At 46.4% G+C, this 12,187-nt stretch overlaps 4 protein-coding genes across 4 annotated transcripts; all 4 read right to left on the bottom strand.

The window, feature by feature from the left end:
* Positions 1-847: 847 nt before the first annotated feature.
* On the bottom strand, positions 848-1,906 carry F5147DRAFT_381861 (uncharacterized protein). The gene is made up of 4 exons (XM_041429487.1): positions 1,607-1,906; positions 1,457-1,554; positions 1,051-1,393; positions 848-1,000 (listed from the first exon to the last, which is right to left on the bottom strand). Exons 1-4 carry the CDS (start codon positions 1,867-1,869, stop codon positions 883-885), a joined length of 822 nt encoding a protein of 273 aa, XP_041297198.1. The 5' UTR covers positions 1,870-1,906; the 3' UTR covers positions 848-882.
* An 819-nt stretch (positions 1,907-2,725) lies between these two features.
* Positions 2,726-5,812, bottom strand: F5147DRAFT_381763 (uncharacterized protein). The gene is made up of 19 exons (XM_041429485.1): positions 5,747-5,812; positions 5,145-5,684; positions 4,981-5,093; positions 4,878-4,932; positions 4,641-4,822; positions 4,502-4,586; positions 4,342-4,453; positions 4,246-4,289; positions 4,105-4,192; positions 3,991-4,057; positions 3,896-3,943; positions 3,837-3,844; positions 3,727-3,779; positions 3,536-3,671; positions 3,389-3,478; positions 3,267-3,341; positions 3,049-3,201; positions 2,954-2,998; positions 2,726-2,905 (listed from the first exon to the last, which is right to left on the bottom strand). Exons 2-19 carry the CDS (start codon positions 5,399-5,401, stop codon positions 2,837-2,839), a joined length of 1,680 nt encoding a protein of 559 aa, XP_041297197.1. The 5' UTR covers positions 5,402-5,684; positions 5,747-5,812; the 3' UTR covers positions 2,726-2,836.
* A 1,021-nt stretch (positions 5,813-6,833) lies between these two features.
* On the bottom strand, positions 6,834-7,944 carry F5147DRAFT_381774 (uncharacterized protein). The gene is made up of 4 exons (XM_041429486.1): positions 7,593-7,944; positions 7,443-7,540; positions 7,037-7,379; positions 6,834-6,986 (listed from the first exon to the last, which is right to left on the bottom strand). The coding sequence occupies exons 1-4, from the start codon at positions 7,628-7,630 to the stop codon at positions 6,869-6,871; spliced, it is 597 nt and encodes a 198-aa protein (XP_041297196.1). The 5' UTR covers positions 7,631-7,944; the 3' UTR covers positions 6,834-6,868.
* Positions 7,945-8,105: 161 nt separating this feature from the next.
* Positions 8,106-11,627, bottom strand: F5147DRAFT_674779 (uncharacterized protein). The gene is made up of 23 exons (XM_041435875.1): positions 11,428-11,627; positions 11,140-11,373; positions 10,976-11,088; positions 10,866-10,920; positions 10,629-10,810; positions 10,490-10,574; positions 10,330-10,441; positions 10,234-10,277; positions 10,093-10,180; positions 9,979-10,045; positions 9,884-9,931; positions 9,825-9,832; positions 9,715-9,767; positions 9,526-9,661; positions 9,379-9,468; positions 9,257-9,331; positions 9,084-9,191; positions 8,943-8,987; positions 8,862-8,894; positions 8,700-8,814; positions 8,522-8,644; positions 8,423-8,474; positions 8,106-8,367 (listed from the first exon to the last, which is right to left on the bottom strand). The coding sequence occupies exons 2-23, from the start codon at positions 11,262-11,264 to the stop codon at positions 8,280-8,282; spliced, it is 1,845 nt and encodes a 614-aa protein (XP_041297195.1). The 5' UTR covers positions 11,265-11,373; positions 11,428-11,627; the 3' UTR covers positions 8,106-8,279.
* Positions 11,628-12,187: the final 560 nt, after the last annotated feature.

The raw sequence follows: 12,187 nt of genomic DNA, 5'->3' as shown, positions 1-12,187 counted from the left end.
TGTGTTTGAGCGTCGGTATATTAATATTTAGAAGGTTTATATCACTAGCCCATGAGCACAGTGCACGTGGTGACACGATGAGCTCGAATATATATTTCAAAAAAAGAAAAGAGGATAAATAATCCGGCAGGTTTACTGAGGAACCGGCACCCGTGTCAGCATCGAGTTCGAGAACATACTATTCGTCAAAGACTAGTATATTTTGCGCAAATGGGTTACGTAAATAGCCTATCGTTCCGGTCGGTAGCACATCAAACCAAAGCTCTAGCGGAGAAGCTCGTATATCATTAGCCTAGGGCATGTTCAATATTGAACCTACAGTACAATGAAACACCGCCCAAAATATGGTCACTGAATCTTCCTTCTCTGAGCTTCCTCCAACACACTCTTCGGTCCGCGCTTCGCCATCGCCCAAAGAAAGATGACCACAACGATAGCGAACTGAAACCACAACCACAGCTTCAAGACGAAAAATACGAACCGTCGCTTCTGGGGCTTCTGGAGTCGCTGACGAAGGGAGGCTGGCGATGCAGAAGCTGTCCTTGGTTGATCATCTGTGAGACTGCGGGAAAGGGAATGAGTGCGATGGCGGCTTATGCTATCCACGAACTCGTTTACGAGTCTTTGAGGAACTGGAGTGGAAGGACGAGCGAGTCCAGTAGAGCTCCCCCTCTGCGGAGCAGAGAGAAGTGTTGCTTTCAAGCGACCTTCAGTCCAGTGGTTTGTGAGCATGCGAATGGTGTGCGACTTGCGACACTTCTTGTCTGCAAGTGTTTATTGGGCGGACTATACGTTAGGGGCTCAAAATCATGAACACCGTTTATTTTCAAGCTAACTTGCTCCGCAAACGAGGTGGAAGATGTGGATGGAGCTAATATATAACTAGAAGACGGAGGAAAGGATAGCTTGTCTTTCGGGGAAGGAGTGCCGGAATCTGGAACGCCGACGGCGTTGCCAGCGGATAAAGAACGAGAAAGCGATGTAAGGTCGGAAGGCAAATCTGGATGCTTCCGTTGGTATTACATGCGCCTTGTACGACAAAGCACTCACTCTTCATATGCACCACTGTCTTCAAAAGTTCCCATGCGGACCTTTCGTAACCAAACATCTTTTGTGACATTGTCATCCTCCCCGGCACTAGCCTCGGCCTCATTCGCTTTCACACCTTTTCCAGACTTTTGTGGGTGTCTATGAGCCTCGAAGAGTTCACGAATCGAGTCCACGGTAGTATCAAAACCAAGATTTCCAAGGAATAATGTTTGTGCAGGAGGCTGCTTCTGTACACGCAGAGTCTTCGTCAGGTCGCTCACTGATTTGCCTGAAGAGGGACCCTTGGCGTCCTCTTGTGTTCCCGCCGGTGGTGTAGTTATGGGACGGCCCCACAAATCATTTCCTACATATACGGGAATGCAAGCTTAAACATCGAGTGCGTAGAGTAAACCGCACGCATACGTACCATCTTTGATCAGTAAATTCCGACCGTGAAGCTCTGGTTCGGACTGGGTTATTGCTATGACTTTGGCATCTGGCGTAGCAAAGTCGACGTAGGCAAAGCTAGCTTATCTTCAGTCGATCACGCGTTTAGCAGGCAAACAATTTAGCTCACCCCATATTCTCTTCTTTGGTTTCCTTTTTTGGTGGGCATGCGCGTGATCTCCCCGACGCCATCAAAGAAAATCTCGCAATGTATCCGGCGTAGTATTGAACCATCACATTATTCGGTAACTCTCTTTCTCTTGACCTGTAGTGGGCTAGAAGAGTTTGATGAGGACGCCGGCGGCCGCAGATGACATTTTCACCTTGCTTGCCACAAGGTGATATGCCAACCTGCAAATCGTCCACAACTGCAAACAACGGCATTTTCCGCATTCTCTGTTGGCGAATCGTAGTCCTCGCTCATACATTTCCTACGATTGTGACCAGTCTCTGTCCTTCCAAAATACCGTTTCAAGTGTGCTCGTTCCCTTCGTCTTCAAATTACAAACGAAAGCAAGGTCATCGCCGGCGACGGCGCCTAGTGGAAGTAGACTTGAAGGGAATGCATTATAAATTTATAATAAATTATAATAAATTATATGATATCAGTGAATCATGTGACGACACACGTGACAGGAGCTCACGCGATTTACTGATCGATGACAATCACACTGCTACATCGTTCATAATCAAGAAATCCAAAAAAATGCCCTACTATACGTCTATCGAGAGTCTACATACATTGGTCCATCCAAGTATTACATTCTTGCAGTTCAGTTAAAGGGTATTCTAATAAACTTGCGGCTCTGGACTAGGTCACCAGTAAAGATGATATCCTGCACCTTCAACCTGTCCTTGTATTTTTGCAGCAGTCTTCAAATGGTATAGAGATATAGGTTGTTTACTATGATATTGATCAATCAGAGATCTCACAGCAAATGAAATGAAGACAAGTACCGAGAACGCGCTAGTGCTTTGGCTGTAGTATGAATGTTCCTCATCGCCCGACCTGCCAAATATTGAAGCGACAGTCTACAAGAGGGTGGGTTTACTTACCGTTGACTGCAACTCTAGACAGCTCCTCGATGTCTCGGCGAGATATATTGTCTGCTTCCTCTGAGAGCATACTGGACCACATAGTTTGGCGTGAATCGCCATCTAATTCAGGATACTGGATAGCTGTAGGAGTGATAGGTGAGCTTGGGACTGATTAGTTAACAAATAAAACCTGTACTAATAGCAAAATGCGACATGTATGCAGTACATGTAGTTCTCGCAGTAACAAATACAATGCACCGATGCCGCTCAAAGAAGTCGAGTATCGTCGAGATGCGATTTTGTTCCTCCATCTGATCGCAGGTCAGGGTAGCACAAGACGGAGACACCTAATGCGCACTATTGGCTCGTGCCTCTGAGTCTGCATGAGAATCTGGACGCAAGTCAACTCATGATTGAAAAAACATGTAAAATACCGCACATCCCCAGCTTCAATCAATACTATGGCATTCCATGATCTTGCCATCTGTGAAATACTGAATTTGCATTAAGGTGAACAACAGTGCATGAACATACATCCAGACAGAATGCCAACGTGTCCACGAGTGAGATCGTATCCAACGGAAAGGAATATACTGAGAGAGAGAGCAAGGGCCGTTTAAAATGTTCCGCTATAGCTTCAACGGTCGCCGTTTTGCCGGTCCCTGATGGTCCATGCAGGAGTATAGCCTGCCAGCGAGAGGTGCGCCGTAACATTCGATACTATTTTTGAACGAACAGGTAACTCGACCTACCAAGCCCGATTGTTCTTCATCTGCCATGGCCTCCTTGCTGAAGTCGAATGCACCCACAACTCCTTCGATGACATCCTGTCGTAATGAGAAGACGAACAAATATTTGAGTTCATTGGCTTTACCTTTGAGCTTTCGTCAAGCACAATGTGCTTCCAGGCATTTTCATTGAATCTTATTGGCTCGATTTCATCAACATCGAAGAAGCCCCACGACTTGCAGGAAGCCAAGCACTATCAGAGGTACTCGAGTGTATACTTATATGTGATTACCTTGTGTTCTATATCAAAACCTAGCACGAGTTGCGGGAGAAGAGCAATATCATCTTCAGGCACAGGCGGGATGTTATTGTTGTCTCGGGCCTTGCTTCTGTCTTGAAGACGGGGGAATGGAAAAGGAGTATCACCTCTAGTCGTCAATGAGATCATAAATGAATGACAATGACTGGCAATCAATTCCTTACGTATGCTTGTAGCCAAATGTATTCCAGGCTAAGCGATCAACTATGATCCGTCGCTGTTGGAGATGACAGGTCAGTGAGAAACTATCCACCTATCTCATGATCGGGCGCACTCCTCTGTCTAAGAGAGGTAAGATTAACTTAATAATTCAATAGCAATTAGAGAACGCACAAAGTTTGTAATGGAACCCCGCTAGTGAGGCGTACTTCCTGCCGCGTTCTAGAGCCAGGGTTAACGCGGGACATTTGCGGGACATGTGCTCTTACCTGTAAGTCGTCTACGTATCTCAGGCGTCATTTCGGAGGTTTGAAAATCAGCCAAGATCAACGACCCCTGAATGTCATTAGTACGACGAAAGTAGGATAGTATCGGGAACAGACCTCAACCAGTTTAATCTTCCGACCTGGGTCATTCGGAACCCACTTGATTCCGTTCCAGAATGCACCCTCGCCGTTAATGGTAAATGTTCTGCAGAAAAAAATGGAAAAATGCCATTCCCACAAGTAACATTTACAACTTACTGGTCAAAGTCATCGTAAAAAGTTGAGATCAAGCGGAATGCATCCTGCATGTTTCATCTATCTGAGTATCTCGCAGAGTATTATTGGTTCTCTTACCAAATCATCTTCGTCGTCGAGAGTGTAGTACTGCTGATTCTTCCGGAAGTGGAACTCCAGCAGATCGAGCGGTATGCGACCGTGTACTACTGCATGTTTCAATCGTTCAGCTCTACGGGAAATCAGATACCAAGAGATAAAAACAAAGGACATGTCGCACATTGATTTGAACTCTTCTTTAAGCAAGGGCAGGAGAATGTCAAGCTGCTGGACCGCGGTCGTAAGGTACTTGCGCACATTGCCGTCTGCCATCATAAAAGGTATGAAACGAGTTACCATAAAGAGTACGTGCTACATACCATGTAGACCCTCATGTGCATGCCCGAGCGCTTTCGCACTTTGTACGATGTCATCTTCTTTGTTATCGTCCAAAGCATTACGCGCATCATTGGTGCGACTGTCCAACGAATCTAGCTCCAAAAGTAGCTCGTCGATGTGGACTTGTGGATCTTGGCTCAAGCATTCACCCCCGACAATGGAGCTGCAGAAGATAATGATTCATCATCTGATAAACTGAGTGCTTAAATACGCCGTACCGTAAGCAGGCGAGTAAAATGGGACTAAAATCACTGAAAACCAGTTTTGGTTTCTCTATATACTGGTACATCAATTGCAGCTATGCAATACCTGAGGGCGCACCTTCACCTGTCTTCCGTCGAACGTTTAAGTAGAAATAAGTAGGTTCCTGGGTGACCACACAGGGAGTCTGTTCGATGTATTCGTAGGGTTTCCAGCAATCATGAAGGTAGTTCCTAGAATTAATCAATAAGATCGCCCGATTACTTTGACTGGAGAGTACGAACCATTGCTGCCACCGTCGAAGGAAGCCATTCTCTTGTCTCTCAGTTATGCCGGACTTACATTCTTCGAGCGTCACAGACCTCGGTGTGCTAACTGGAGGCGGTACCTTGATTGCAGTTGAAGGCATTTCCACAGCGGGAGGTGAGGAAGTTGTCGACGTTCCGGGAAGTGGCTCTCTAATCGGTAGCGGGGACTCGGTGGTATCGGCGGAGGGGATAACTTGCACGAGTGGTTCCTGTATGTTAGACTGTTCAGACATGTCAAAAGGAGAGGAAGCTGTTTGTCAAAGCGTTAGATCGAAAGGTGTTTTCTATCACTTTATACTCGTGTGCAGTCGTGTGAATAGATAAATCTAGTGGGCGTTTACTGGGAAGCATCGGCCCTCACTTGTAAGCACATGAGCATCTGTACGTGAGTGCATTTTCCATTAGAGATGCCAAGATACAAGCTGGGAGAAGAAAGTCGATACGAGCCTCACTTGCATAGGAATGCTTCATTTGCCAAGGCACTTGTTATTCTGTGATATGGAGTTATAGATATGCCTGTGGAACCATACAAAATGTTATCAACGGTTCGGGGACCGTAGCTAAGGCTCGGAACTTACATTTTGAGCTTTTATCAATGAAGCAGGATCAGTGGCCGCGCCAAGCCAGGACAACACGTGAGACTCCTTGAAGCGGATGAACTAGTTCGAGCGTCAAGTGAAATTAATAGTCGAACGATACACTCCGCAACACCATGCATCACAGTGGCTTGACCAGTTATTGTTCAGACCTGTGCGAGAGGCGCGCGCAGTTGGCCAGTATTGCACATTTAACTTAGTTGTGCCATAGTACTACTAACTGTGTGTTTGAGCGTCGGTATATTAATATTTAGAAGGTTTATATCACTAGCCCATGAGCACAGTGCACGTGGTGACACGATGAGCTCGAATATATATTTCAAAAAAGAAAAGAGGATAAATAATCCGGCAGGTTTACTGAGGAACCGGCACCCGTGTCAGCATCGAGTTCGAGAACATACTATTCGTCAAAGACTAGTATATTTTGCGCAAATGGGTTACGTAAATAGCCTATCGTTCCGGTCGGTAGCACATCAAACCAAAGCTCTAGCGGAGAAGCTCGTATATCATTAGCCTAGGGCATGTTCAATATTGAACCTACAGTACAATGAAACACCGCCCAAAATATGGTCACTGAATCTTCCTTCTCTGAGCTTCCTCCAACACACTCTTCGGTCCGCGCTTCGCCATCGCCCAAAGAAAGATGACCACAACGATAGCGAACTGAAACCACAACCACAGCTTCAAGACGAAAAATACGAACCGTCGCTTCTGGGGCTTCTGGAGTCGCTGACGAAGGGAGGCTGGCGATGCAGAAGCTGTCCTTGGTTGATCATCTGTGAGACTGCGGGAAAGGGAATGAGTGCGATGGCGGCTTATGCTATCCACGAACTCGTTTACGAGTCTTTGAGGAACTGGAGTGGAAGGACGAGCGAGTCCAGTAGAGCTCCCCCTCTGCGGAGCAGAGAGAAGTGTTGCTTTCAAGCGACCTTCAGTCCAGTGGTTTGTGAGCATGCGAATGGTGTGCGACTTGCGACACTTCTTGTCTGCAAGTGTTTATTGGGCGGACTATACGTTAGGGGCTCAAAATCATGAACACCGTTTATTTTCAAGCTAACTTGCTCCGCAAACGAGGTGGAAGATGTGGATGGAGCTAATATATAACTAGAAGACGGAGGAAAGGATAGCTTGTCTTTCGGGGAAGGAGTGCCGGAATCTGGAACGCCGACGGCGTTGCCAGCGGATAAAGAACGAGAAAGCGATGTAAGGTCGGAAGGCAAATCTGGATGCTTCCGTTGGTATTACATGCGCCTTGTACGACAAAGCACTCACTCTTCATATGCACCACTGTCTTCAAAAGTTCCCATGCGGACCTTTCGTAACCAAACATCTTTTGTGACATTGTCATCCTCCCCGGCACTAGCCTCGGCCTCATTCGCTTTCACACCTTTTCCAGACTTTTGTGGGTGTCTATGAGCCTCGAAGAGTTCACGAATCGAGTCCACGGTAGTATCAAAACCAAGATTTCCAAGGAATAATGTTTGTGCAGGAGGCTGCTTCTGTACACGCAGAGTCTTCGTCAGGTCGCTCACTGATTTGCCTGAAGAGGGACCCTTGGCGTCCTCTTGTGTTCCCGCCGGTGGTGTAGTTATGGGACGGCCCACAAAATCATTTCCTACATATACGGGAATGCAAGCTTAAACATCGAGTGCGTAGAGTAAACCGCACGCATACGTACCATCTTTGATCAGTAAATTCCGACCGTGAAGCTCTGGTTCGGACTGGGTTATTGCTATGACTTTGGCATCTGGCGTAGCAAAGTCGACGTAGGCAAAGCTAGCTTATCTTCAGTCGATCACGCGTTTAGCAGGCAAACAATTTAGCTCACCCCATATTCTCTTCTTTGGTTCCTTTTTTGGTGGGCATGCGCGTGATCTCCCCGACGCCATCAAAGAAAATCTCGCAATGTATCCGGCGTAGTATTGAACCATCACATTATTCGGTAACTCTCTTTCTCTTGACCTGTAGTGGGCTAGAAGAGTTTGATGAGGACGCCGGCGGCCGCAGATGACATTTTCACCTTGCTTGCCACAAGGTGATATGCCAACCTGCAAATCGTCCACAACTGCAAACAACGGCATTTTCCGCATTCTCTGTTGGCGAATCGTAGTCCTCGCTCATACATTTCCTACGATTGTGACCAGTCTCTGTCCTTCCAAAATACCGTTTCAAGTGTGCTCGTTCCCTTCGTCTTTCAAATTACAAACGAAAGCAAGGTCATCGCCGGCGACGGCGCCTAGTGGAAGTAGACTTGAAGGGAATGCATTATAAATTTATAATAAATTATAATAAATTATATGATATCAGTGAATCATGTGACGACACACGTGACAGGAGCTCACGCGATTTACTGATCGATGACAATCACACTTGCTACATCGTTCATAATCAAGAAATCCAAAAAAAATGCCCTACTATACGTCTATCGAGAGTCTACATACATTGTCCATCCAAGTATTACATTCTTGCAGTTCAGTTAAAGGGTATTCTAATAAACTTGCGGCTCTGGACTAGGTCACCAGTAAAGATGATATCCTGCACCTTCAACCTGTCCTTGTATTTTTGCAGCAGTCTTCAAATGGTATAGAGATATAGGTTGTTTACTATGATATTGAATCAATCAGAGATCTCACAGCAAATGAAAATGAAGACAAGTACCGAGAACGCGCTAGTGCTTTGGCTGTAGTATGAATGTTCCTCATCGCCCGACCTGCCAAATATTGAAGCGACAGTCTACAAGAGGGTGGGTTTACTTACCGTTGACTGCAACTCTAGACAGCTCCTCGATGTCTCGGCGAGATATATTGTCTGCTTCCTCTGAGAGCATACTGGACCACATAGTTTGGCGTGAATCGCCATCTAATTCAGGATACTGGATAGCTGTAGGAGTGATAGGTGAGCATGGGACTGATAAGTTAGCAAATAAAACCTGTACTAATAGCAAAATGCGACATGTATGCAGTACATGTAGTTCTCGCAGTAACAAATACAATGCACCGATGCCGCTCAAAGAAGTCGAGTATCGTCGAGATGCGATTTTGTTCCTCCATCTGATCACAGGTCAGGGTAGCACAAGACGGAGACACCTAATGCGCACTATTGGCTCGTGCCTCTGAGTCTGCATGAGAAGCTGGATGCAAGTCAACTCATGATTGAAAAAACATGTAAAATACCGCACATCTCCAGCTTCAATCAATACTATGGCATTCCATGATCTTGCTACCTGTGAAATACTGAATTTGCATCAAGGTGGATAATAGTCCATGAACATACATCCAGACGGGATGTCAACGTGTCCACAAGTAAGGTCGTATCCAACGGAAGGGAACATAGCTGCGAGAGAGAGCAAGGGCCGTTTAAAATGTTCCGCTATAGCTTCAACGGTCGCCGTTTTGCCAGTCCCTGATGGTCCATGCAGGAGTATAACCTGCCAGCGAGAGGTGCACCGTAACATTCGGTACTATTTTTGAACAAACAGGTAACTCGACCTACCAAGCCCGATTGTTCTTCATCTGCCATGGCCTCCTTGCTGAAGTCGAATGCACCCACAACTCCTTCGATGACATCCTGTCGTAATGAGAAGACGAACAAATATTTGAGTTCATTGGCTTTACCTTTGAGCTTTCGTCAAGCACAATGTGCTTCCAGGCATTTTCATTGAATCTTATTGGCTCGATTTCATCAACATCGAAGAAGCCCCACGACTTGCAGGAAGCCAAGCACTATCAGAGGCGCTCGAATGTATACCTTTATGTGATTACCTTGCGTTCCAGATCAAAACCTGGCATGAATCGCGGGAGAAGAGCGATATCATCTTCCGGCACAGCCGGGATATTATCATTGTCTCGGGCCTTGCTTCTGTCTTGAAGAAGAGGGTACGGGAAAGAGGTATCATCTCTAGTCGGAGTCAATGAGATCACACAATGAATGACTGGCAAACAATTCCTTACGTGTGGTTGTAGCCGAATGTATTCCAGGCTAAGCGATCAACTATGATCCGTCGCTGTTGGAGACGACAGGTCAGTGAGAAACTATCCACCTATCTCATGATCGGGCGCACTCCTCTGTCTAAGAGGGGTAAGGTTGACTTAATAATTCAATAGCAATTAGAGAACGCACGAAGTTTGTAATGGAACCCCGCTAGCGAGGCGTACTTCCTGCCGCGTTCTAGAGCCAGGGTTAACGCGGGACATTTGCGGGACATGTGCTCTTACCTGTAAGTCGTCTACGTATCTCAGGCGTCATCTCGTATGTTTGAAAATCAGCCAAGATCAACGACCCCTGAATGTCATTAGTACGACGAAAGTAGGATAGTATCGGGGACAGACCTCAGTTAGTTTAACCACCCGACCTCGCTCGACCGTAACCCACTTGGTTCCGTTCCAGAATACACCCTCGCCGTTGAGGGTGAATGTTCTGCAGAAGAAAATGGGAAAATGCCATTCCCACAAGTAACATTTACAACTTACTGGTCAAAGTCATCGTAAAAAGTTGAGATCAAACGGAATGCATCCTGCATATTTCATCTATCTGAAGGTCTCGCAGAGTATTGTTGGTTCTCTCACAAAATCATCATTATCGTCGAGGTAGTAGTACTGCTGATTCTTCCGGAAGTAGAACTCCAGCAGATCGAGCGGTATGCGACCGTGTACTACTGCATGTTTCAATCTTTCAGCTCTACGGGAAATCAGATACCAAGAGATAAAAACAAAGGACATGTCGCACATTGATTTGAATTCTTCTTTAAGCAAGAGTAAGAGAATGTCAAGCTGCTGGACTGCGGCCGTAAGGTACGTGCGCACGTCGCCGTCTGCCATCATAAAAGGTATGAAAGCAGTTACCATAAAGGGTACAAGTTACATACCATGTAGACCCTCATACGCATGCCCGAGCGCTTTCGCACTTTGTGCGATGTCATCTTCTTTGTTATCTTCCAAAGCCTTACGTGCGTCACCGGTGCGACTGTCCAACGAATCTAGCTCCAAAAGTAGCTCGTCGATGTGGACTTGTGGATCTTGGCTCAAGCATTCACCCCCGACAATGGAGCTGCAGAAGATAATGATTCACCATCTGATAAACTGAGTGCTTAAATCCGCCGTACCGTAAGCAGGCGAGTAAAATGGGACTAGAATCACTGAAAACCAGTTTTGGTTTCTCTACATACTGGTACATCAATTGCAGCTATGTAATGCCTGAGGCCTGAGGGCGCACCTTCATCTGTCTTCCGTCGAACGTTTAAGTAGAAATAAGTAGGCTCCTGGGTGGCTACACGGGGAGTCTGTTCGATGCATTCGTAGGGTTTCCAGCAATCATGAAGGTAGTTCCTAGAATTAATCAATAAGATCGCCCGATTACTTTGACTGGAGAGTACGAACCATTGCTGCCACCGTCGAAGGAAGCCATTCTCTTGTCTCTCGGTTATGCCGGACTTGCATTCTTCGAGCGTCACAGACCTCGACGTGCTGACTGGAGACGGTACCTTGATTGCAGGTAAAGGCATTTCCACAGCGGGAGGTGAGGAAGTTGTCGACGTTCCGGGGAGTGGCTCTCTAATCGGTAGCGGGGACTCGGTGGTATCGGCGGAGGGGATAACTTGCACGAGTGATTCCTGTATGTTAGACTTTTCAGACACGTCAAAAGGAGAGAAAGCTGTTTGTCAAAGCGTTAGATCGAAAGGTATTTTCTATCACTTTATACTCTCATGCCAACGCCGTCGGATTTGTCAGTTTTGAAGTTTGATGGCGTCGTGTGCAGTCGTGTGAACAGACAAATCTAGTGGGGGTTTACCAACCCTCACTTGTAAGCACATGGCGCATTGCCACATCTGTACGTGAGTGCCGCATTTTCCGTTCGAGATGCCAAGATACAAGCTGGGGTAAGAAAGTCAAAACTGGCTATACGAGCCTCACTGTAGCAGCACAGGAATGCTTCATTTGCCAAGGCACTGGTGTCATTTTGTGATATGGGGTACTAGTAGTCATAGATATGCCTGTGGAGCCATACAAAACGTCATCAAGGGTTCGGGGACCGTAACTAAGGCTCGGAGCTTACATTATGAGCTTTTATCAATGAAGCCAGGACCAAGCCAGGACAACACGTGAGACTCAAGCGGATGAACAGTTTAGCTCGAGTGTCAAGTGAAATTAATAGTCGAACGACACACTCCGCAACACCATGCCATCATGGCTTGACCATTATTGCTCAGACTTGTGCGAGAGACGCGCGCAGTTGGCCACTTAGTAGTTGTGCCATACTAGTACTTCGTCCCAGATCCGAATCGGTTCGGGGCGCGGGTGTGTGGGTCCAGTGTGCTACTAAGTCTTGACTCGATACTGAAGTACTGACTGACCAATAGACTGTGTGTCTGAGTGTTGGTATATTAATATTTAGGATGTTTATATCACTAGCCTGAGCACAACGGTA

The sequence above is a fragment of the Suillus discolor genome (genome assembly GCF_016758755.1).
Source record: "Suillus discolor strain FC423 chromosome Unknown F5147scaffold_7, whole genome shotgun sequence".
NCBI lineage: Eukaryota > Fungi > Basidiomycota > Agaricomycetes > Boletales > Suillaceae > Suillus > Suillus discolor.
Note: the sequence above shows the minus strand (reverse complement) of the source record. Positions and strands in the feature narration are given on the sequence as shown.